This window comes from Tachyglossus aculeatus, chromosome 2 (assembly GCF_015852505.1).
Source record: "Tachyglossus aculeatus isolate mTacAcu1 chromosome 2, mTacAcu1.pri, whole genome shotgun sequence".
Classification (NCBI taxonomy): Eukaryota; Metazoa; Chordata; class Mammalia; order Monotremata; family Tachyglossidae; genus Tachyglossus; species Tachyglossus aculeatus.
This window is the reverse complement of record NC_052067.1, coordinates 75,753,534-75,779,135: the sequence shown is the minus strand read 5'-3', so window position 1 is coordinate 75,779,135 and position 25,602 is coordinate 75,753,534. Positions and strand designations below refer to the sequence as shown.

Below are 25,602 nucleotides of genomic sequence, written 5' to 3'. Positions count from 1 at the left end.
TTGGTGATGAAAAATTGACTATTTTGAGTTCCAGTGACTATTTAAGCTTGCCTCAGTTGTGACAGCAGTATATAGAAATGTATCCGAGTCCTTTCTATTTTTCTCCTGATTCCCTGTTCAAACAGCAGTCCTTGAGGATCAGACTTCATTTGAGAAGCTTGAGATACATTGACAAAGAAACCAGAATGTTCCTAGTAATGCTGTAGATTCATTGCCGGGATTTAAGATATGCTTCAAAAAACAGGAAAGACATCCTTTAGTTTCTGTTTTCCTCACATCACTGAAAAAACTGGATGCAAAGAAGATATTGGTGATTGAACTTTTTTAAGGCATAATATTAAGGAAAGTAATGGAACATTTATCATTATTATTAGTAGTAGTAATAATAGTGATATTTGTTAAGACTTACGATATCAATCACTGTACTAAGTGCTGGAGTAGATACAAGAAAATCAGGCCCTACACTTGGCTCAAAGGCTAGGTAGGAGGTAGAATAGGTATTGTCTCCATTTTGCAGGTGAGGGAACTCAGGCACAGAGAAATGAAGTGACTTCCCCAAGGTCACACAGCAGTAAAGTGGTGGAGACAGGGTTATAACCCAGGTCCTCTAACTCCCAAGCACGTGCTCTTTCCAACTGGCCTTGTTGTTTCTTAATATCTTCTATAGCCAGAAGAGTGTTTTGTAGCCCCTCAATTCATTTATGTGTACACTAAAGCCTAAAAGCATAAATACGAATTATGAAGAGCTTTTCTGAATTAGCAGTTTTTAAAAAATCTGTCTTGTTATTCAAGTTTAAGTATCTGTTCAATCCTTTTTAAAATTTGAACACTAAAGAAGAATCCCATTCATTAAAATTCTTTATACAAATACTGTACATAAATTGAATATGTGTGGAGGGAAAGAGGACCTGGGCCCACCTGTAGTTGCCACACCAAACTCAGCAACACCTCAGTTAGAGACTGGGAACGAGGATAGGGCTGGCAGCATTACCTGCGTACCAAGGACAAAAGGCAGACACAGAAACACACAGGAATCGGACTCAGTAACAGATGAGGTTTTTAAAAATAATCAAAGGAACAGCAGGCAAAAGTCACCGCTTCCCTACTTCAGGGGCCAGGTACAGCTTTCTGCTTGCTCTCCATCATTTACCTGTACCTTGCTCATCCCAGCCTGACCTGAACGTCTAGGTCATGGAGACCTTCAGAACTTTTAGAACAATGGAAAATTGCAAAAGTAAGCCTTCAGCATGTTCTTCTCCATAGCATCCACTCATCACCACATCCCCATTGTCTCCCACTGCAGCCCCAAACCACACACTTCCCGTACAATGCCTGTCAACAACTCACTCTTATCCAACCTAACCTTATCCCTCTCATCCTTCCCTCCGCACCGTGCAACCCGATAACACTAGATGCGGTTTGTGAAAACTCTGCTACACTGAGGCCAAAATTCCCCTTTGATCTTGACCTGTTCCTCACCATCACTGAAATCTGGTTCATTCTGGGTAATATTGTGTTCCCTGTTGCCCTCCGCCAAGGGGTCCTCACTTTCTCCCACTCTCCCCTAACTCATTGAAACAATCAATGACTTCTTCCCCATTGCCTTCAAACATGCCCACATCTTCCCCAACTTAAAAAAAATCCCTCCCTTGAACCCACAACCCCCTCCGGTTATCTCCCCATCTCAATCCTACCCTTTCTCTCCAAACTCCTTGAGCGAGTCATCTACACTCACTGCCTCGAATTCCCTTCCTCCAGCTCTCTCCTGGACTCCCTCCAATCTGGTTTCCACCCCTCATTCCACTGAAACCACCATCTCAGAGGTCACCAATGATCTCCTTGCCAAATCAAATGACTCCTACTCCTTCCTGATCTTTCTCGACCACTAAGCTGCTTTTGACACCGTGGACCATCCCCTTCTCAGTACGTTATCCAACTTGGGCTTCACTGACTCCGCTCTCTCCTGGGTCTCCTTCACAGGCTCCCCCTCCCCTAACTGTAGGGGGTCCCTCAAGGTTCAGTTCTTGGTCTCTTTCTATTCTCTATCTACACTTCTTCCCTTGGAGAACTCATTCTTTTATCATCTCTCTGTGGATGACACCCAAATCTGTATCTCCTCTCCTGTTCTCTCTCCCTCCCTCCCTCCAGGCTCATATCTCCTCCTGCCTTCAGGACATCTCTGCTTGGATGACCTCCCGCCACCCAAAACTAAACATGTCCAAGACAGAGCTCCTTATCTTCCCTCCCAAGCCCTGTCCTCTCCCAAACTTTGTGAACGGCACTGTGGATGGCACAACCATCCTTCTTGTCTCACAAGCCTTGGTGTTAATCTTGACTCCACTCTCTCATTCACCCCACGTATCCAAACCGTCACCAAATCCTGCTGGTCTCACCTTCACAACATGGCCAGGATCCACCCTTTCCTCTCCATCCAAACTGCTTCCACGTTAGTACAATCACTCATCCTGTCCCTGTATTACTGCATCAGCCTCCTTTCTGACCTCCCAACCTCCTGCCTCTCCCCACTTTAGTGCATGCTTCACTCTGCTGCCCAGATTATCTTTCTACATTTAGGGCATGCCACCTTCCTCCTCAAAAATCTCCAGGGGTTGCCTATCAACCTCCATGTCTAGCAAAAACGCCTCACTATTGGCTTTAAAGCTCTCCATCATCTTGATCCTTCTTACCTCACCTCACTTCTCTCCGTCTACATACCAAGCCACACAGTCCGTTCCCGTGGTGCTGACCTTCTCACTTTGCCTCCGTCTTGCCTGTCTCGCCGCCGACCCCTGGCCCACGACCTATCTCTGGCCTGGTACACCCTCCCTCCTCAAATCTGCCAATCACTCTTTCCCCCTTCCAAGCCCTATTGAAGGCACACCTCTTCCAAGAGGCCTTCCCAGACTAAGCCCCCTTTTCCTCAGCTCTCCCTCCCTTTCACATCACCTCAACTCTCTCTTTTTGCTCTCCCTGCCCTCCCCACAACACTTATATAAATATGTGTGTGTCTGTAATTCTATTTATATTGATGCTTCTTTACTTGTTTTGATTTCTGTCTTCCCCCCTCTAGGCTGTAAGCCCATTGTGGGCAGGGATTGTCTCTATTGCTGAATTGTACTTTCCAAGTGCTTGGTACAGTGGTCTACACACAGTAAGCATGTAATAAATATGATTGAATGAATGAATCGATGGTATTGAGTGCTCACCGTGTTCAGAGCATTGCACTAGGTGCTTGGGAGAGTACAGTACAACTGAGTTGGTAGATATGGTCCCTGCCCACAAGAAACTTACAGACAAGAGGCACCCACTCCAATTTAATAATAGTAATAATAACTGTGGTATTTGTTAAGCTCTTACTATGTACCAGGCACTGTTCTAAGCACTGGGGTAGAAACAAGATAATTGGGTTGGGCACAGTCCCTGTTCCATACGGGGCTCACTGTCTTAATCCCCATTTTACAGATGGAGGGAACTGAGGCACACAGAAGTGAAGTGACTTGCCCAAGGTCACACAGCAGACAAGTGGCAGGCCGGGATTTTACCAGTACAATTTCTAGTTGCAAGCATTTACTGCTACCCATTTCCTCTCCTCCCTACCATCTTACACCTATTACATACGGTAATGCTTGGTTGAGTACAGGGTAATGCTTGGTTGAGTACAGTATAGTGAGCAGTCATGATCCTTGCCCTCAAGGAGCTTACAGTGTAGCGGTAGTTGCAGATAGATTGGGGAAGGAATTGTGCTTTTGTATACACACACACACACACACACACACACACACACACACACACACACACACACACACACAATTGTGTGTGTGTGTGTGTGTGTGTGTGTGTGTGTGTGTGTGTGTTGTAGTGTTTAAGGGTATGAAGGATATATACAGAAATTCCAAGGGGGCTTGTCAGGTACCTAAGTGACTCATTAGTTCTGAAGTGGTACTTGCAGGGAATATAACATGAGGAGAACAGAGTTAAGATGCCCCTTCAGAATGGTTTCAAAGCTGGGACTTTGTGCCTGTGGTCTGGCAGATTTGACGTAGGAGGGAGTTTTCACTAGGATAAAGTCCTGAGCAAGAAGAAGTCAGAGGTGGGAGAAATGAGAATGAGGTGTGTGAGTAGGTTAAAGTGAGAGGAATGGAGAACATGGGCTGGATGAAATCTGAGAAGAGACTGGATAAATGGGATGACTGTATGGGGTGGAGGGAAATTGAAAGTTTTAGGGGAGTGGGGAAACAAGTGGAGAATAAGTTAGAAAAATGATTCAGGCATGGTTCAGAGCAAGGTGACTGGAGACCGGAGTCTGGAGGCAACATAAGTAGGCTGTTGTAGTAATCAAACCAGGATATGGCAGGACTGACCAGTATGGTGGCCATTTAAATAGGAGGGGAAGGAATCTGGGAATGAGAGCAGCATAGCGTAGTGGAAAGAGGATGAGCCTGGGAATCAGGAGACCTGGTTTTTAATCATGGCTCTGTGACATGCCTGCTGTATAATATTGGGCAAGTCGCTTAATTACCTTGTGCTTTAGTTTCCTGATCTATAAAATGGGAGCCCGTCCCGTTTTAAGACTCTAAGGTCCTTGTGGGCAGGGAACATGTCTCCCTACTCTGTTATATTGTACTCTCCCAAGTCCATAGTACATAATAAAGATCATTGATGTGAAGGAAAACCTGGCAGATTTAGTAACGGACTGTATATGGACATTGAAAGAGGGAGGAGTCGAGGATAATGCCATTTCTAACCTCATCAGATCCAAATACACCACACCATCACACACCCCTAACCTTGCCATCTCATCCACATCCTCCCACCCAGCAAAACTGGGCACGGGTACTGGGTGAGAGAAGGTGGTTGGCTCACCTTAAATCGTCAGTGGTGCTGCAACAATTGCTCAAAGCACATATCCTGCTGATGGCAAGGCTCACATTTCTTCTTTTAGCCATTGGTGTCAAAACAGTGCTCATCCAAATGGCCAGGGGCCAGGAAAAATGCACTATGGTATTTTCATGGATTGAGTGTGCCAGGGATGCTCTCCCAAGGACACTAACTCATGAATGCCATCTCACTGTTGGCAGCAAAAGCTTTGAATAGAAGGAAAACTACAGCTCTGGGTACAGTAGACACGTATTAGCAAACTACATTGGTTATTGCAGTGTGGAGATTCTCTGCTTCTACAGTGTTTTTTCGAAAGTCTAAATGAAATTTGTGCATTATCAGAAAATGTACAGTCTTGATGATGTACAGACTTGATTATCATGGCGGAGAAGCAGCGTGGCTCAGTGAAAAGAGCCCAGGCTTGGGAATCAGACGTCATGGGTTCTAATCCCGGCTCCACCACTTCTTAGCTATGTGACTTTGGGCAAGTCACTTAACTTCTCTGGACCTCAGTTCCCTCATCTATAAAATGGGGATTAAGACTGTGAGCCCCCCGTGGGACAACCTGATCACCTTGTAACCTCCCCAGTGCTTAGAACAGTGCTTTGCACATAGTAAGCACTTAATAAATGCTATCATTATTATTATCATCATCTTCACTATATCTTAGGTAATGTCACTGTCACCACCCAAAGATTTCCTTTAGGCCACAAAGAGCCAGACATAGGTGGAGATAGCTGTAGATGGAACAAAACAGAGAAACTGAGGTGTTCACAATAGCAAATGGCTGCAAGCATGTTTCAATACTGTGAACTTTCAAGGGTTCCTGCTAGTTTTATTAGCTCAGTGATAAAGAGGGGGAAGCTGCCAAAATATTGCTCTAGCTATATTCAACCATTGTAAAATTTTCCAGCTGAAGATCCATTACCAGAGGAAATTGGAAATTTACTTTTGGTTTGAAAAGATGTTATTCGTTTAACAAGTAGTGCCATTTTCAGCATCATTACTTTCATTATTACTGTTTTATGTCTGTATCTCTCAGGCCATGAAAGGCATTGAAAAGGATTGTGTAGTATTTTTAGGATCTTTCAATAATAGACATTATTCAGGAAGTACTTAAAATGAATCATAATTGTCAACCTTCATAATAATACCCTAGCTTTAATTTTCCTGTGTGCTCATTTGTTTTCCCATCTGGCCACTTTTCAACTATGCTTGATAACAGGATAAGCAAAGTGTAACTAGTGTAGTTTTTCCTTTTCAGAGTGTTGTAAGTAAAATGTGTTGACACCTTGTTTCCAGAATCAGGAATTTCAAGTAGCAGTATGCTGTTAAATGAAGCGGAAGAATCAACAATGTTGACAGTTGAAAAACTCATGCCAGTACAAAAGTTTTATGAAACTTTCCAGTGAGGAATTGAAATGTAACCTAAACATTAATTTTTATCAGAATTAAAATTCTTCAAGAAATCGATATGCCTAAGCATGCTTCTTGAACCATGACAATAAACAGTTACCATATTAGTGATTAGAAAGATGTAAGTTTTATGGTGTGAACCAATATGACTTTAAGGTAGGTGTTTAATCTTTCCACACCGTGGATTCTTTACTGAGCTTTTCCTATTTGCGTTACCTTGAGTAGTTTTAAATTATGTCCTCTAATTTGATATTTCCTGTGCCTTTCTGGAGGAGAATTATCTCTCCCTGGTTGTCACAGACCAAGCTGGTCCTTTTTTTTTAATGGTATTTAGGTGTTTACTGTGTGTCTAAGCTCTGGGGTAGGTACAAGTTAATGAGGTTGGACATAGTCCCTGTCCCTCACGGGGCTTAAAGTCCAAGTAGGTGGGAGAATAGGTATTTAAAAGTTAAGTGACTTGCTCAGGGTCACACAGCAAGCAGTTGGCAGAGCCAGGCTTAGAACCCAGGACCTCTGACCTCAGGCCTGTGCACTTTCCACTAGACCACACTGAACGCTTGACTTCCAAAAATCCCCAGCAGCATTTGAAGATCTATCACTGTGTGTTTACAGGCTCTCTTCACCTGATGTTACTTCTAGGTAATTTGGAATGGGCTATAGTAAACTGACTTGCTCATGCTTTTTTGGTATTTATTTTAATGCTATTAACTCAAGTTTTGAACCCTTTTAAACATAAATTTCATTGGTTTAATATTCTAGTATAATTGAAGTGGTAAAAAAAAAACCCTCAAAATGTCCTAATTTTATAAGTTTTTATGGGCTAATTCCAAAGCACTTCTTTGCATATATGGGGTCAAAAGTCATGTTAGTTTATTATTATAATAGTATTTAAGTGCTTACTATGTGCCAAGCACTGTTCTAAGCACTGGGGTGGGATACAAGGTAATCAGGTTGTCCCACATGGGGCTCACAGTCTTAATCCCCATTTTACCAATGAGGGAATTGAGGCTCAGAGAAGTTAGATGACTTCCCCAAAGTCACACAGCTGATAAGTGGCGGGGCCGGGATTAGAACCCATGACCTCAGACTCCCAAGCCTTTGATCTTTCCACTGATCCACGGTGCTTTATTCTGATACTGTAGCAATTCTTTTCCATTCTGTGGAAGAACTTTTCCATTGATAATACTGTTCTGGCTGTTTTCTTTAGTACTCAAACAGAATCTTTTCATTTCTATCGATTTCTGATTGTGGGCAGGAATGTGTTTATATTGTAATTTCCCAAGCACAAGCTCTGCACATACCTCTCAGTTAGTTCCATTGATGATGACTGATGATGGTTTCTGTGCCCTCTATGTTGAAAATACTAGCACTCTGTAGTAGCTCCACACTTTCTTTGATACATGACTGTTCTTAGAGCTTAGACATGGATTTCTATCGTACACAAGATTTCTTGCCCCTCTTGTATGGAAGAAATGTTTCCCTTCAGAAAGTTTGTAAACAATATAGCACAAATAATTAATCTGGATTGGTTGGGTCAGATCAGGGATGACTCGGGTGGGGGCTCATAGGAGGGAAATGCTGCTCTTCTTCATTCCCTTTACCCAGCCCTGTCATTCTCCCCCGTGATTTTGTGGGTTCTGGGTATGAGAGACACCATGGTGGGAGAGGGGTTTTTGGGTTTTTTGTTTTTTTCATGGAACAAAGTTGCACATTTGGAATCTGGGAATGGGGTTTGGGTGGTTGAGTAAGTATGGGTGGACCAAGAGGGCAGGGGGTGATGGACAAACTAAAATGAAATGTAAGAAAAAATCAAGCGTGCATTGCCACTGAATCTCCATGTCATCCACCCCTGAGACTTCAGCCAACAGACCCTACTTGTCTCTGACTGCTCTTTGGCAGATTTCAGTTATTAATGGGACACATTTAGTGCATTCTCTAATCATCTTGGTAGTTTTGAATGACATGAACACCTACATAATAGTGTTTGAATGGAGCAAATAATTTATTTTTATTTCCTGGCCTACTCCGGGAGTCAGTCGATGAATCAATAATATATATGGAGTGCCTACTGTCTGGAGGGCACTTCATCAAATTGTTGGAAGTATACAAGTGAGGTAAAAGACATAATCCCAACCTTCAAGGAACTTACAAACTAGCAACAGTTACAGTCACAAAATTATTAATAGTTAGAAAACGGATGGAAAAATGGATGTGATTAAGCGTGTAAATCTTTATTTTCAAAATGTTATGGGAAGCAGTGAATACATACATTTCGCTGAGATGATAGTAGGGAGGATATGATCTGAGGAGAAGAAAATTAGGAAGTGCCTCCAAGAGGAGGAAGGATTTCGGAGGACTTTAAAACTGGACATAGATATGAGAGTAATGGATTTTCTGGAAGAGGGAATTCCGGGCAGCAGGAAGGTGACTATAGGGCCCAAAGCCAGAGAGGTGAGAACAAGAGACTGTTCGCTTGGCAAGAGGGAGAGGAGTATAGCAGGTACAGAGGGCAGATACAGTAATGTAATTGGGAGAAGGCAAAAGTCTGAATCAGAGTATTGGAAAGATGGGATGGATGTGATACGTATTATGGAGGAAGAATTGGTAGCATTCAACAGTGAACCTAACAGGAAGGTTAAAAGTCTATATTATTAGTATTATTCTTAAGGAGTCATAGGTGATGCCACAGTTGCAGGCTTGCAGATGAGAGAATTGAGGTACCAGAGAACTTAAGTGACTTCCCCAGGGTCACACAACAGGCAAGTGGTGGAGCCAGAATGAGAACCCAGGTCCTCTGACACTTGTCTGCTGTTCAAGTCACTTAATTACTCTGCACCTCAGTTCCCTCTTTCTACTAGGCCTCGCTGCTGTTCCTTGAACATATGCAGAGAAGCAGCATGGCCTAGTGGAAGGAGCACAGGCTTGGGAGTCAGAGGCCCTGGGTTCTAATCCCAGTTGTATCACGTACCTGCTGTGTGCCTTTAGGCATGTCACAACTTCTGTGGGCCTCAGTTCCCTCATCTGCACAATGGAAATGCAATCAATACCTGTCCTCTCTGCTACTTTAACTGTGAGCCTCATGTGGGGCTTGATTAGCTTGTATCGATTCCAGTGTTTAGTACAGTGTTTTGCATATAGGAAGCACTTAACAAATACCACAGTTATTGCTTTTATTATATTTTCTGTCCAGATGTACCACAGAAGACCATGAGTGTTGGAACCATAATCATAAAATTTAAAGTAGGGTGGTTAAACCATACTTGTAACAACTTGCACTTCCCAAGCGCTTAGTACAGTGCTCTGCACACAGTAAGCGCTCAATAAATATGATTGAATGAATGCACAACTTATACCTTATCAACTCTATTGAACTCTCCCAAATGCTTAGTACAGTGCTCGGCCCACAGTAAGCACTCAATAAATCGGATTGATTGATTTGTTTTATAATTTTTAAGATCATAAATTGACTTCTGACTTAAAACCTTGTAGGTTATAGGCATCACATTGTTCACTATAGAGTTGGTTAATTATTAAGAGTACGTTGAGGGTAAACCGGTCAACCCTGATGTTACCCATTATGGTAGCTTTCTTATACCAGTAATGGCATATGTATTGTGTGTTAGAAATATCAATCAATCAATCGTATTTATTGAGTGCTTACTGCGTGCAGAGCACTGTAGTAAGTGCTTGGGAAGTACAAGTTGGCAACATATAGAGACAGTCCCTAGCCAACAGTGGGCTTACAGTCTAAAAATATCCATAAAGCATAAAGCATACGAGAAAAGCTAAATGGAAATGTTTAATAATAAGTTTGGTTCGAGAAAGTAAAATATTTCAGAAGTGGACATTTCTTTCAGGTTTTATTCAAATACCTTAATTTAAGAAGTACCCTCTAGAGGGCAACATTGTCAAATTAATGATGTTTAGTTTCTAATTAGGTTTTAGCTATTCAAGTAATTTTTAAAATGGTCTTGTATCATTTTATTAGGTGATGAATGTGGTATGTAAAGCAGCATTTTATTTCAGTAAAATTGAATTTTCCTCCTTTTATTTTTAGGAGTGTAGTGAGACAAGAGATTTAACGAATCATAGCACATCTTGGGTTCCTTCCCCTTCCTTTCAGTACATTAGGAAAGTGCTTACTGCTGATGCCAATTTCACTTTAAAAATATGCATATACTTAAAGGAAATCCGTGCTTCAGCCATGCAGTTTTCTTCAGTAGTTAATTGTCTGGCACGGAGAATGAAGGGAATTGATAAGATTTATTTTTATTTAGCCATGGGAGAGGAACCCAGGTGATTGTTTTGAAGAAAACAATCCTAAACTTTTTATCTTACTTTCTGATAGATAATGAAACCAGCATTTAAAGAAATTCAGGTGCTGAAGTTATTGTAGATATACCTAAGTAGCTTGTCTGTGGTTTGGGAGGTTGAAAAACCTGTAGTAGGAATGAATTGGGATGCCCCACAGAATTAAATATACTTTTTTAACACTTTCCTCTTGACTTAGTAAATTATGATTGTTACTGATTTTATTATATCCTGTTTATGACCCTCCTAGTATACTCTATTTGTCATGCCTTTTGGTAAGTTATACTATTTGGTGTGATAATAGAAATCAACAAGCTACCTATTTCCAGGTTTTTTGGTTGACTGTCAAACACTAATGAATTTCTAGTGTTGTACAGAAACAACATTGCAATTGGATAGTTTGTAGATCATTTTGAACTACCTTAGGGGGTAGTGGCACTTGAGCTCCCACTTGAGCTGATACTTCTGATAATAATTATTTTCATCAAAATTATAAAACATTTGTGTGCTTTCTCCATGTGAGACCCTTTATTGATGCTCTGTTTTTCTCAAGACAGGAATGCTTACCAAAATTATAAAACATACGTTTGCTTTCTCCATGTGAGACCATTTATTAGATAATAATAATAATAATGATGGGATTTGTTAAGCGCTTACTATGTGCAAAGCACTGTTCTAAGCACTGGGGAGGTTACAGAGTGATCAAGTTGTCCCACAGGGGGCTCACAGTATTAGTCCCCATTTTACAGATGAGGTAACTGAGGTACAGAGAAGTTAAGTGACTTGCCCAAAGTCACACAGCTGACAGTTGGCTGAGCCTGGATTTGAACCCATGATGATGTGATTTTCTCAAAACAATAAGATCCTTAGAGGTCTTCAATGTAAGTTGTGGGAAACAGAACACGTAGAATAATGCAAGTGGGTAAACTTAAACTTTATTTCTTTTTTGTGGTATTTGTTAAGCGCTATGTGCCGGGTACTGTTCTAAGTGATGGGATAGATACTAGCTAATTAGATTAGAGACAGTTCATGTCCCACGTAGGGCTCACAGACAGATGAGGTAACTGAGGCACAGGGAAGTTAAGTGACTTACCCAAAAACACACAGCAGACAAGTGGTGGAGCCGGGATAAGAACTCAGGTCCTTATGACTCCCGGGCCTGGGCTCTGTCCACTAGACCACATTGCTTCTCATATACATGTTTGTGTATATGTTTATATTACAACTATTTCTTATAAACTCATGATACATATAAGGTCTGTGAACCCCTAGTTGAGTAGGGACCATCTCTATATGTTGCCGATTTGTACTTTCCAAGCACTTAGTACAGTCCTCTGCACTCAGTAAGCGCTCAGTAAATACAATTGAATGAATAAGGTGAATGTCGGGTTAGGAATGGGGAAAAAGGAGACAGAATTAGGTAAGGTGGGATGGTGACTTGAAGCTTTGGAAAATAAATGGCACTACGAATAGAAGGTAAAGATAAAATCGTTTGGTAAGTTAAAGTATGATTCAGGGGAATTATTCTGTTTCTACAATTTTGGGTAAAATAAATTTACATTTGCAATTTTTCAGAGTTCTATTGTATATACGTATATTTGACATATAAATATATGTATAAGTATATTGTATATAAAACAAACCTGAAATTTAGCTGGCAGATCTATCCTAAACTTTATGCATCTGCATGACCAATATGTCTTAGCTCATACTACTCATTTCCAGCAGTGTAAACAATATAAATGGTTAAAGAACATTGAGCATCACCATTCCACATTGGTATACATAGAAAGTTAAGGCAGACTTGCTTAATTTAGGAAATCAAACTCCAGTGTCATTCTAAAACTTAACCATGTCCAAATACCAGTTGTGAGTTGAGAGCTCTAAGTTTGACCAAGATGATGACTCTCTTAGAAAGTAAGGTAATGACCATGAGTACCAATACAGATTCTTTTCAGATTGGGGGAAAGGAAATTTCCCAAACAAAAAACATACATTCCAGGTACTTGTCAACATACGTGTTGATTCTGTTAATGTCAGTGGAGATAAGCTAATTCATCTAATAAAATGTGCTAAATTGGTCTGGCAGTAGTGGCAGAATTAGGATGGCTTTGTAAATTGAGTAAAGTCCATTTCAACCCCAGAAATGTTAAGAAAAACACAAAAATGTTTAAAGTGGTTATTTGAATGGGGAAGGCTTGGGTTTATCTCTGTTGTTCAGAAAATCATTTTTGGGAAATTAGGCAAAGCCCCCAAATCCAGGCCAGTTATTCTGTAATGATGGGAGAAAATATGGGGAGACTATTACAGAAATGGGAGAGTATTTGGGAAATGGTTTGAAGTTGATAAGGGACGGGAGTACTGCTAGGACAAGAACAGGAAGTTTAGCTTGACCAGAAACATAATGTGAAGTGTAATGAGGTTTGGATTTCTATAATTCAACTTTTGCACTGTCCCTCCAGTGGTAGTAGTCATAGTGGTAGTAACTGATTTACTGAGCATCTGTTTGGTACAGTCCACTATATAATAATTATGATATTTGTTAAGCACTTACTAGGTGCCAAGCATTGTTCTAAGCACTGGAAGAGATATATAGGTAATCAAGTTGTCCCATGAGGGGCTCACAGTCTTAATCCCCATTTTACCGATGAGGTAACTGAAGCACAGAGAAGTTAAGTGGCATGCCCAGGGTCACCCAGCAGTCAGGTGGCAGAGCTGGAATTAGAACCCATGTCTTCTGAATCCCACGCCTGTGCTCTTTCCGCTGAACCACGCTGCTTCAGGAAGTACAGAATATAGAAGTGTCATATTCCCTGCCCACAAGGAGTTTACACTAATGGACAGGAGAACATTAAAAAAAACCCTACAACTAGAATGTGAGGATGTATATAGATAATTCATATTTGCTAAGTGAAACACTTGGCTAGATATCCGGACTCCTGCTCGCTTTGCTTTCTCCTTCCTTCTTCCTTCCTCTCTCCTTTCCCATCTCCTTCCCTCCTCCTTTCCTTTCTCCTTCCCTTCTCCTTCCCTCCTCCTTTCGATCTCCTTTCCTCCTCCTTTCCCATCTCCTTTCCTCCTCCTTTCCCATCTCCTTTCCTCCTTTCCCATCTCTTTTAGACAGTGAGCCCACTGTTGGGTAGGGACTGTCTCTATATGTTGCCAACTTGTACCTCCCAAGCGCTTAGTACAGTGCTCTGCACACAATAAGCACTCAATAAATACGATTGATGATGATGATGATGATGATATACCATTGCTGTATGCTCAAGGTCTTGATGCTTCAAATAAATGAATGTAAGACATATCCTCCAGAGGGCAATATTATAAAATTTATGCCATGACTGGTTTCTGATGGGATTTTAGCTGTTCAAATAATTTTAAAAATGATATTGCCCATTTTATATATGATGAATGTAGTATGTTTTATTCACCCCTAAAACATGGGGTTTTCATTCTTTCAAATTAAGGAAAATCAATACTGTGAACGTTCAATGTCCAGTGCCACATGTTTGTATGAGCATTTGCACAAGAAATGATCTCAGACAGCATGCATCCTGTATTGAGAGACAAAGCTCACATTGTAATCTGAGCTTTTTCTAAATTTTTAAAGCTCAATTTCAGATGTGCTCCTCCCCTGTACCCCCGCCCCTAGATGGAAAGCTCCTTTTGAACCATTGATTCATTCAGTCAGTCATATTCATTGAGCACTTACTGTGTGCAGAGCACTTTACTAAAAGCTTGGAAAGTACACAACAACATGCTCACTGTCTAGAAGGGAACAACAAAACAAAACAAATAGGCATCAATAGAATCAAAATAAATAAATAGAATTAAAGATATATGCACATCATTAATAAAATAGAATAATAAATGTGTACCTGTCTACGAACTCTTTTGTATTGAACCCTCCCAAACATGTAGTACAGTGCTGTGCACACAGTAAGAATTCAACAAATACCATTAACTGGATGAATGGGTTAGGTGGGGTTTTTTTGTATTCATTCTTTCAAGTGTATTTATTGAGTGCTTTCTGTATGCAGAGCATTGTGATAAGTGCTTGGGAAAGTACATTACAACAATAAACAGTGACATTCCGGGCTCACAATGAGCTTGGAGTCTAGAGACATCAATACAAATAAATAAAATTACAAGTGTTGTGGGGCTGGGGAGGGGGAGAACAAAGGGAGCAAATCAATTGATGCAGAAAGAAGTAGAAGAAAAAGAAATGTTTATGCCCGAACTGCCTCATATCAAATTGAACTTAATCCAAGTCATTTAGTTCTTTTTCAAACACTTAATCATTTAGTCTGTGTATATAAGTATACGTTGTATATCAGAATGATTCATTTATATTAATGTCTTTACCCCATGACTGTAAGCTCATTGTGGGCAAGGATTGTCTCTACCAACTCTCTTGTACTCGCCCAAGCACTTTAGAACAGTGCTCTGCATTCATTCATTCATTCAGATTAATTGAGCAATTTACTGTGTGCAGAGCACTGTACTAAGCACTTGGGAAGTTCAAAGTGGCAACATATAGAGACGGTCCCTACCCAACATGGGCTCACAGACCAACTAAGCCCTCAATAAATACAGTTGATTAATTGATTTACCACCTGGTAATCATAAAAGCAAGCACTTACAGGAGGAATTTCAGGAGAAAATATTTGCAAAATATATTTCTTGATCTGAATATGTTGTTTTCTGCTGTGTTATTTCTTCAAGTATTACTTCAAGCTTATCCTAGTTGAGCAAGTATTTTGTCATTTAGTTTAGTATTCATTTGGGGGCTAATTTTAATCATGCTTCTGTTTTAGCAAGTGACATCCTGAGATACCTGTAGTAAAGTGTTTTTTTTTTCTTGAAAGAAACAGGTTAATGAAGTTATAGTCAGCTACATCTCAATAACAGTTCAACACATTCTTACATTTAACAATACAAGCTGAAGCATAATTCTTATGTGGTGCTTTTAAAACTGCTCTTTTTACTAAATTAGAGGTGCAAACCATTTGTTAAGCTATAGAGTGATGGAAAAACCATGGTTTAACCTTGAAGTCTTTCAGCCTTGGATAGATTCCAATCTTTCAATTAAAGTATGGCTGCATAATGATATCCTTGTAATGAAAAGGCTATACATGCAGTCAGGAAATATGAGCAATAAAACTTCTCACTAACAACTGCATTTGAATTTAGGTACCAGTCATTTGTATTGAGAGGCTGCTTACAGGAGGATTTTTGTTTGCATGTACCTTGGGGAAACTTGTAATAATGGGGACATAAAAATACAGAACATTCAGTTTCCACCTCAAGAACTTAAAAAAATATTGTAAGCAGTAATGAAAATTAGATGAGAATAACATATTGGTAAAAAAAAACCCCATATAATTGCATAAATTGGGATTCTGGTAGTATTCTGTAATCTCTTGGAAAGATTCATCTTCTGACCATAACTAGTAAAGTACACCATAGTTTTGGAATAATGACAGCAGAAGTAATGACATTTATTAGGCACTTAAAATATGTGAAGCATTGCAGTAAACACTACAGAGAAATTCAGGTACAATTTGAACACGATCTCTGGCCCGAAGAGCACTCATAGTCTAGAGCAGGGGAGAACAGAATACAAGTATGCCATTGTTCTGCTAACTCTTTTGTACTTTCCTTAGGGCTTAGTACGGTGCTCTCTACAGAGTAAGGTCTCGATAAGTGCTACCGATCGATTGGGAAAGCAGCATGATCTAGTGGATAGAGCCCAGGCCTGAGAGTCAGAAGGACCTGGGTTCTAATCCTACCTCCGCCATTTGTCTGCTGTGTGACCTTGGGCAAGTCACTTCCCTGTGCCTCACTTACCTCATCTGTAAAATGGGGTTTAAGACTGTGAACCCTGTGTGGGACATAGACTGTGTCCAACCTGGCCAGCAGAGCTTAATACAGTGCCTGGCAGATGATAATTGCTTAACAAATACCATAAAAAAAAAGAATCATGACAAACTCAACAAAAGTAACATGAGCAAAAACAAGAGTTGTAGTATGAGACTACTTACAGAGGTTAGCTTTTTCACTCTTTGTTACTCCAGGCAAGGTCAGTGTTAGGGTAAACTGTCACAACAATCCTATTTGTTTAATTTTGTAAAGGTAGGAATGGAGCCGTGTTGGTGAGTAACATGGACAATTCTGAGAGCTTTGTAACCTCATTCCCTTCATTCTCCATTTTTTTTCTTTCAGCATTTTAATAAGCTATAATAGGCAGGACATTAGGGATGCTCAGTGTTAAGCAACAAAAGATGAACACCGTCCTTAGGGTTCCTAAATTACTCTAGTAGCAAGTTGTATGTTTTGTCTGGATCCATTGTAAAGTTGTAAAGTGTTAGCGTGACTATTGACAGCCTTCACAAATTCATGGGAGACCAAAGGTAACATCACCAGGTATGCTGGGTACTCTGCTTAACATAGTTTATTCTTTCATTCACTCAGTCGTATTTATTGAGTGCTTGTTGTGTTCAGAGCACTGTACTAAGTGCTTGGAAAGTACAGTTCGGCAACGGAGACAATCCCTACCCAACAATGGGCTCATAGTGTAGAAGGGGGGAGACAGACAACAAGCAAAACGAGTAGACAGGCATCAATAGCTTCAGTATAAATAAATAGAATTATAGCTATATGCACATCAGTAAAATAAATGGAATAATAAATATGTGCATATATACCCAAGTGCTGTGGGGCGGGGAGGGGGGTAGAACAGAGGGAGGGAGTAGGGGCGATGGGGAGGGGAGGAGGAGCAGAGGAAAAGGGAGGCTCAGTCTGGGAAGGCCTCCTGGAGGAGGTGAGCTCTCAGTAGGGCTTTGAAGGGGGGAAGTGTTGGTAGATGTGAGGAGGGAAGGCGTTCCAGACCAGAGGTAGGACATACAAAGAAGAAATCGTTTAAAGAAGTTGCAGTCTCTCACAAATTGCACACAACCTAGCAAAAACAATTAATAAATAGGATGAAGAAATGGCGAAATAAAGTATTCGAAGCAATATGTACAAAAGTGCAACAGGAAGAAGTGAGTAGAGAATTTGGTGTTGAAGTGCGGAGCTGATATTGTACTATCCCAAGTGCTTAGTACAGTGCTATGCATATAGCACTCAATAAATATAATTGGCTGACAGATATGATATACTGGTAGTGAGAAGAAGAAAAAATTACCATTTGATAAGGTGGGACTTCAGAATATTTTGAAGATGGGTAGAAGAATAATAATAATTATGGTATTAAGCGCTTACTATGAGCCCAAGCACTGTTCTAAGCGCTGGGATAGATACGTGGTAATGAGATTGTCCCATGTGGGACTCTCAGTCTTAACCCCTATTTTACAGATGAGGTAACTGAGGCACAGAGAAGTTAAGTGGATCACACAGTAGACAAGTGGCAGAGCCGGGATTCATTCATTCATTCAATCGTATTTATTGAGCGCTAGCTATGTGCAGAGCACTGTTATTAATGCACTTGGAAAGTACAATTCAGCAACAGAGACAATCCCTACCCAAGGGGTTCACAGTCTTAGAACCCACGTCCTCTTACTTCTAAGCCCGTGCTCTTTCCACTAAACCACACTGCTTGTCTGTGGTCTGGTGGATTTGAAGTGGGAGGGAGTTAAAGACAATAGGAAGACTGTAAGCCCAGAGTTGGAGGTGAGGAAATACAGAATGAGCTATGGTGGAGAGGTCAACTAGAGATTTAGTGCCAAATGGGTTTTAGAAGAAGAAAGCACAAGTAAAATGGAGAGAGTTAATTGAGTGCCTTAAATGTAATGAATGGTCAAGAGTTTCTGTTTGATGTGAACTTGAATGGATAACCGTCGCAAGCTTTAAGAACAAATGTTAAATGGCATTTTAGAATGATGACCTTAGCAGTAGAACAAAGATGGGCTGGAGGTAGGGAGATCAGTCCTCAGTCAATCTGGTTTTTGAGTAGTGGACCAAGATGGTGAGTGACTAGTTTGTAAACTCCTCCCCTAGACTGTAAGCTCCTTTTGGCCGGGGATCGTGTCTAACAATCCTGTTGTACTGTACTTTCTCTAGTTCCTGGTATGGTGCTCTACAACACAGTACGCTTGCAGTTAATACCATTGACTGATCGTCTCATCGGTCATCATTTTGGGAACTGGAAATTAACAATTACTTTGAAGTCATAGGGAAACTTATTCCACCGTGCACCCATATTTTTGAGGAGCATAGTGCAGTTGGATCTTGGGGGTATGCCTTACATATGAGAGGGACAAAGTCATAAAAAATTAGGTGTCCTGAAGCATTTTACCTAGAAATATGAATAATTAAGGGTAATAAATCCTATTCCTGACATTTTTACCCGTAGCAAAGAGCTATTTCTTGTAGCACTCTTAATGTTCTCTTATGTCGTCCTGTTCAGCTAATGTGCAAGAAGTCCTTGGATTTATGATACAATTCTTTCCCTAAAGGAAGGTTTTTATTTGAAACACATTATCCCATAGCAGTTTTGTAAATTTAGGTTACATCCCTGAGCCATTAAGCAGACAACATTGTTTCACAAAATGACTGACGGAGAAATCGAAATAAATCATGGTGTAGTGGAAAGAGTTTGGGCTTTGGAGTCCAAGGACCTGAGTTCTTGCTCCACCACTTGCCTGCTGTGTTGTCTCTGGCAAGTCACTTAACTTCTCTGTATCTCAACTGCAGAATGGGGACTCAAGACCTGTTCTCCTTCCTACTTAGACTTGGAGCCCCATGTGAGACAGGAACTCTGACCCGATTAACTTGTGTTTACTCCAGTACTTAGAACAATATTTGACACATAGATAGCATTTAACAAATGCCATTTTAAGAAACAAAAAAATTCTGGTGTATTACTCTGACACAAGAAGTGTGTGAACATCGTGTGTGGGGCGTGTTGGTGCCTACCTCACATCACCAGAGCTGAACTAATGAAGTCAAAGCAGGCTAAATATATAAATTTTCTATATTATTCCTTTCCCCCACCCCAACAGTGAAATTGTGGGCTGGACTTTGGACTCAGGTGGTTGGCAGGGATGAATTCCTTGCATAGGTTCTTGGAATTTTTGTTATGAAGCTGAGGCTTATCCATTGTTTTTGATGGGAAAATCCATCATCATAATATAAAGACATCTGTGCATGGAAGATTGGAATGCAATAGATCAAGGAGTATCTGGTCTAGTCTGATGTATGGTGTTTCTTAAGATCTTTTCCAGCTCTTAGTGGCTTTGCAGAATTTATCAACCTCATTCGACATCTCATTTGAAGTTGTATGCAGTAATATCCCCAACCAGTACTTATTGAACAGCTTACCCTGTGTGTGACGAGATTAGACACTGACATGATTTAATCTCTACTGTTTCAAATAGATTATGCCTTTAGCCGTCATTTCACCTGTACTGTTTAACTGAGTTCAGAGCTCTCCATTAGATTTTTGAGGCTAGGGACAATGACTTTTACTTTTATTGCATGCTAATGATACTCTGTATAATGGTGTGTGCACAGTCATTCAGTAAATACTAATGGAGAAATTCACATAATTTTGAAGTGCTATCATTATACATTACCAAAGTTATCTTAATTTGTGGATTGCAAGCCCTAGTAATTTATTAATTCTGGCAATCTAATATAATACATCTTGGCAACACTTGGAAAAAGTGAATAGTTGAAAGGCTGAAAGATCAGCTTTCATTTTAAATGACTTTCTCTGTTTGAAAACAGAACATTTTCTTTGTAAGAGCTGCAGTATTGGTTTACAATTGCAAATGCTCTTGACTTTTAAAAGTAATTAATATTTAGTAAAAGCTTTCATTAATGCACCGTACGCCAAATGCAGATGTTTTAAATTAGGTTCAGATGAAATGTTCTAAATTTTGGACTAAATTTTCATAATTTCTGTGAAAATAACCTAAGAAGTAGATAGATTTTTAGTTTGTAATTTTTTTCAAAAAACTTTAAAAATGGAGCCCTAAATGGTACTATGTTTTGGAGGAAATTTTTAGGCCCTTAACTAGATGCATTTGACAAACCAGCGTGGCTTAGTGGAAAGAACACGGACTTGGGAGTCAGTCAGTCAATCAATCAATCGTATTTATTGAGCGCTTACTGTGTGCAGAGCACTGTACTAAGCGCTTGGGAAGTACAAGTTGGCAACATATAGAGACGGTCCCTACCCAACAGTGGGCTCACAGTCTAGAAGGGGGAGACAGAGCAAAATCAAACATATTAACAAAATAAAATAAATAGAATAGATACCTACAAGTAAAATAGAGTAATAAATATGTACAAGCCTATATACATATATACAGGTGCTGTGGGGAAGGGAAGGAGGTAAGGCGGGGGGATGGAGGGGAGAGGAGGGGAAAAGGAAGGAGGGGGCTCAGTCTGGGTAGGCCTCCTGGAGGAGGTGAGCTCTCAGTAGGGCCCAGAAGGGAGGAAGAGAGCTAGCTTGGTGGACGGGCAGAGGGAGGGCATTCCAGGCCAGGGGGGTGACATGGGCCGGGGGTCGACGGCGGAACAGGCGAGAACGAGGCAGGGGGAGGAGATTAGCGGCAGAGGAGTGGAGGGTACGGGCTGGGCTGTAGAAGGAGAGAAGGGAGGTGAGGTGATGGACAGCCTTGAAGCCGAGGGTGAGGAGTTTTTGCCTGATGCGAAGGTTGGTTGGTAGCCACTGGAGAATTTTGAGGAGGGGAGTAGTTGACAGAGCCGGGACTAGAACTCAGGTCCTCTTATTCCCAGACCCAAGCTGTTTTCACTGGGCCATGCGACTTCTCAGTTAGAATTTCGGCAGGTTAGAAGTTGTACAGCAGGTAGAGATGGTGAGATCGATCATGTGGTCAAGTCGGTGAGTGGGTGAGGTGGGGTGGAGCAGGATGCCAGTGGAGTTGGAGGGAAAGAAAATGGGCAGCCTAAAGATGATCGAGAACAGTCATGTGGATGTTGAAGTCCCCAAAGGGTCAGTGTAGGTAGGGACAGAAAAAGAAGGAAACTGAGAGGTACAGGAATGGTTCAGAAAGTTAGAGGTGGGATCTGGAGGTGGGGTAAATAACGGCAACGAGTAACTAGAGTGGCAGATGATGTGGTCTACAAAGGTAGGAAAAGAAAGGGATTGGGGATGGGATTGTACAATAGTGACTTTGGGGAACAAGGAGGCCAACTCCTCCCATTTCCCAGTGAGAATTGGGGAGTGGGAGATGATGAGGCCCCCTTGGTAGTTTGGAGGGTGGGCTAAAATGAAATGCTAGATAAAGTTAGAAATTATTTGTCAGTTTCTTTTGGTCACAGTCATCCTTCCCAGACCTGAATTAATTGGTTTTTTTGATGACTTCATTTAAGCTTAAAATGGTTTTCACAAAAAATCTACATAGTTTCCTTTTTCTTGGCACTTAGACTGTTGTGTACTCTATATGCAGACTCTCCAGTTGTTTCTGATGAAAATTACAATGGAATTTTTGGCCTTTTCACATATATCAGGATGAAAATTTACTTAGATTTTTAGGTCCCCTACTGAGAGCTCACCTTCTCCAGGAGGCCTTCTCAGACTGAGCCCCCTTTTTCCTCTCCTCCTCCCTATCCCCACCGCCCTACCTCCTTCCCCTCCCCACATCACCTGGATATATTTGAACAGATTTATTACTCTATTTTACCTGTACATATATACTATTCTATTTATTTTGTTAATGATGTGCATATAGCTTTAATTCTATTTGTTCTGACGATTTTTGACACCGTATACATGTTTTGTTTTGTTGTCTGTCTCCCCCTTCTAGACTGTGGGCCTGTTGTTGGGTAGGGACCATCTCTATGTGTTGCCGACTTGTACTTTCCAAGCGCTTAGTACAGTGCTCTGCACACAGTAAGTGCTCAATAAATACGATTGAATGAATGAATGAATATAGTTATTTTAAGCCTTATGTGAAGTAGATTGGTGATTGTAAGTGTTATTATTCTAGTCCTAAACTGGAAAATGTTTACATTTTCAATATCAAATTTATAATGTGCATTCTTAGCTGGGAAGGAGGGAGGGAAAGGAAGGAAAAGAAAGAAGACAGAAAAGCAGAGTTCACCTTTTGGAAGTTCTCATCCTAACTACCAACCCAGAGTAGAGGTAGGAGGGTTAGCAACTGAAGCCTAGCAAAGACTGGCATGTCTCCTGCTATGCCATCTCCTGCTCTTTATTGGACAGAATGAGTGCACTTGAGCTTCTCCCAGACATTTCTGGTAGAATGGTATCCCTGTAGCACTGGTGGCCATGACAACTTCTGTCTGGAACAGTAGCCAGATTCCCATCTGTCTTGTGTCTGCCTCATTCATTCATTGTCGTATTTATTGAGCGCTTACTGTGTGCAGAGCACTGTACTAAGCACTTGGGAAGTACAAGTTTGAAGTACAAACAGGTACAAGCCTCATACCATATAGCACACTGGGAAGTGAATTTGTCGTTTACTTCCAGGCACAGTGGAACAAGCAACAAAAAGCAACAGGAAAGAAGATGGTTCCGAATTACTGGGTGATAAAAGCAAACAGATACAAAATGATGAAGAGGGCAATAACTGAAGTGCAGATAAAAAGTGAAAGCCAGGACCTTAAGCTATCTGTAAATGTTTTGTGGGTTTCAGCTAGTTACAGTTTGTTGTGATTCTGAACTAAGGTCTCAATTCCTTCTGTCGATATTCCTTGATTTTTCTCTTATCCTTTTTGTGGATGCCAACTTTTCTTTAGGGCATGGGGTGGGTTGAACAGAGTGTTCAGAATGGGTTTGGCAATGGGGGAGAGAGAAGAGGAAGAATGAAAACCCTTGCAAAATTTATCTCCACTCCCCATGACTCCTCTAAAATTTAAATCCATTTTAAATCTTCTTGCAGCCCTGCTTGGATTATGTCTTCATAGCCCCCAGTCGTTTAAATCATCACCTTTGGAAACCTTCATGTTAAATTTTAGCTAAGGTGCTTATGAAAATTCCACACTGGGACCTTGATTATCCCTACAGTTTAGTAGTTTCAGTTTAAGAAATGACATTTTTTGAAATATTTTTATGATTCGTTTCTCCTAATTTAGACTTTTACTATAGAAGTGAGCCCACTGTTGGGTAGGGACTGTCTCTATATGTTGCCAATTTGTACTTCCCAAGCGCTTAGTACAGTGCTCTGCACATAGTAAGCGCTCAATAAATACGATTGATGATGATGATGATGACGATGAAATGAAAATGCCCATTGCTCACAATGTTTTCTTCTCTTTTGCAGGTCGATTATATGCTATGCAAACAGGAATGAAGCTTGACAGTAAAACTCCAGAATGCCGCAAGTTTTTATCAAAACTTATGGATCAGCTAGAAGCTGTAAGTTCAAAACTGGTGCCTCATTTCAATTGATATTTAAAGCGCTATTTAGATGTAAACAACTTTAGTGTGAATCATTTGAAGATATTTTATGTCTTTGAGCCAGAATAGGAAGAAATAATCAACTGTGTCCTCTAGAACTGAGATACCTTAAACTTTTTTTCCTTCTGGGGCTTCCTAGAGGAGAGAAAAAAAAATAATCAGATACACTGCAAACATTCTCATATCCTGAAAGCCGTCTTATTTCTAAAAATATTACAAAAGGCAGAAAGTTCACTGTAGCTAGAATTTAAGTTCATTTTCTAATGTGAGCCTTCCTATAAGGAAATTAGTGTTAATGTTATTCACGCTTTCCAAAAATAAAATCTGAAGAAACTTAACTAAACACTAGATCCATTCTAAAACATTATTTTTTAGACATTCTAGAACAATGTTATTTCAAGGTTTCTCTCATAAACTTTGGGATCCATAATGGGGATGAACACACAACTTTTTTTCCTCTTCCAGGGGTAGTAGAAACCAGGTTCTTGTGCTAGAAAGAAGAGAAAGCCCTGGAAAATCATTGTTATCTCAGGTGCAGGGTTGAAAGGAATGTGGCGGATAGAGCTGGAGACAAGTGAATGGCTCAGTTATTCTTCCAAAGAAAATAGGTGCAAGCAATCAATCAGTGATATTTGAATGCTTACTGTGTGTAGAGTAGTGATTTTAAGCACTTGGGACAGTAGTCACTCAGTCTTGTCAGTGGTATTTATTGTGTACAGAGCACTGTACTAAGCGCTTGGGAGAGTACAGTAAAATAAAGATATATTTCCTGCCCACAGCGAGCTTGCAGTCTAGAGGGGGAGAACAGTTTAATAGAGTTGGGCGAAATTTTCCCTTCCCACAAGGAGCTTACAGTCTAGAGAGGGAGACAGCCATTAAAATAAATTACAGATCTGCACATAGGTGCTGAGGTTGGAGTAAATAAAGGGTACAGATCCAAGTGTAAGGATGATGCAGAAGGGAGAGGGAATAAGGGAAAATGAGGGCTGATTTGAGGAAGGCCCTTTGGAAGAGATCTTATTTTAATAAGGCTCTGAGGTGCGGAGAGTGATTGTCCAATGCGAAATGGGAGAGGCAGCAGATGGTCGAGGGGTTGTTGGTGAGATAGACAAGTTAGAGCAGTAAGGAAGCCTAAAGGAAAAGGAAAATGAGTGGTCATGCCACGACTTTTTCCTCTATTCCATGCTTAGCAGTTGTTGCCGATAAACGCAGTAGGAGTCCTGACTTAGTTGACATTTTTGATGAGTTGATTCCTGTCCAGGTCAAGAACAGGACCAAAGAACAATGACAGGGAGAACCAGGAAGGATGGGGACTTGCTGGGAGAAACCAGTAAAGCAGGGTTGAATGGGTTGCTACTTCTCTCAGAGCACCTTCAGCCTAAGGAGGAGAGTCCTTTTCTTCCTAGCCTTCTGTCACTGAGCATCAGAGCAGTGGTGATATCTATCAGTCACTCCAAGATCGAAGCTTTTTAAAAAAAATTCAGCCTAAGGCCTAGGTCCAGTTCCAGGCAAGGCCCTCTATGACTGTGCAAGTTGAAAAGTAATAAATTAAAATAAGGACAAATGCATGCAGCTGCGCTTTGAACTTAATACATGCCAAGTCT

At 40.7% G+C, this 25,602-nt stretch overlaps 1 protein-coding gene across 1 annotated transcript in view; it reads left to right on the top strand.

Moving 5' to 3' along the window:
• The window catches only part of VTA1 (vesicle trafficking 1), a 101,462-nt gene that overhangs the window by 9,466 nt on the left and 66,394 nt on the right, over positions 1–25,602 (top strand). The window contains exon 2 of the mRNA XM_038770523.1: positions 23,862–23,956. Within this exon, the coding sequence (XP_038626451.1) occupies positions 23,862–23,956 (95 nt within the window). The remainder of the gene's footprint in view (positions 1–23,861; positions 23,957–25,602) is intronic.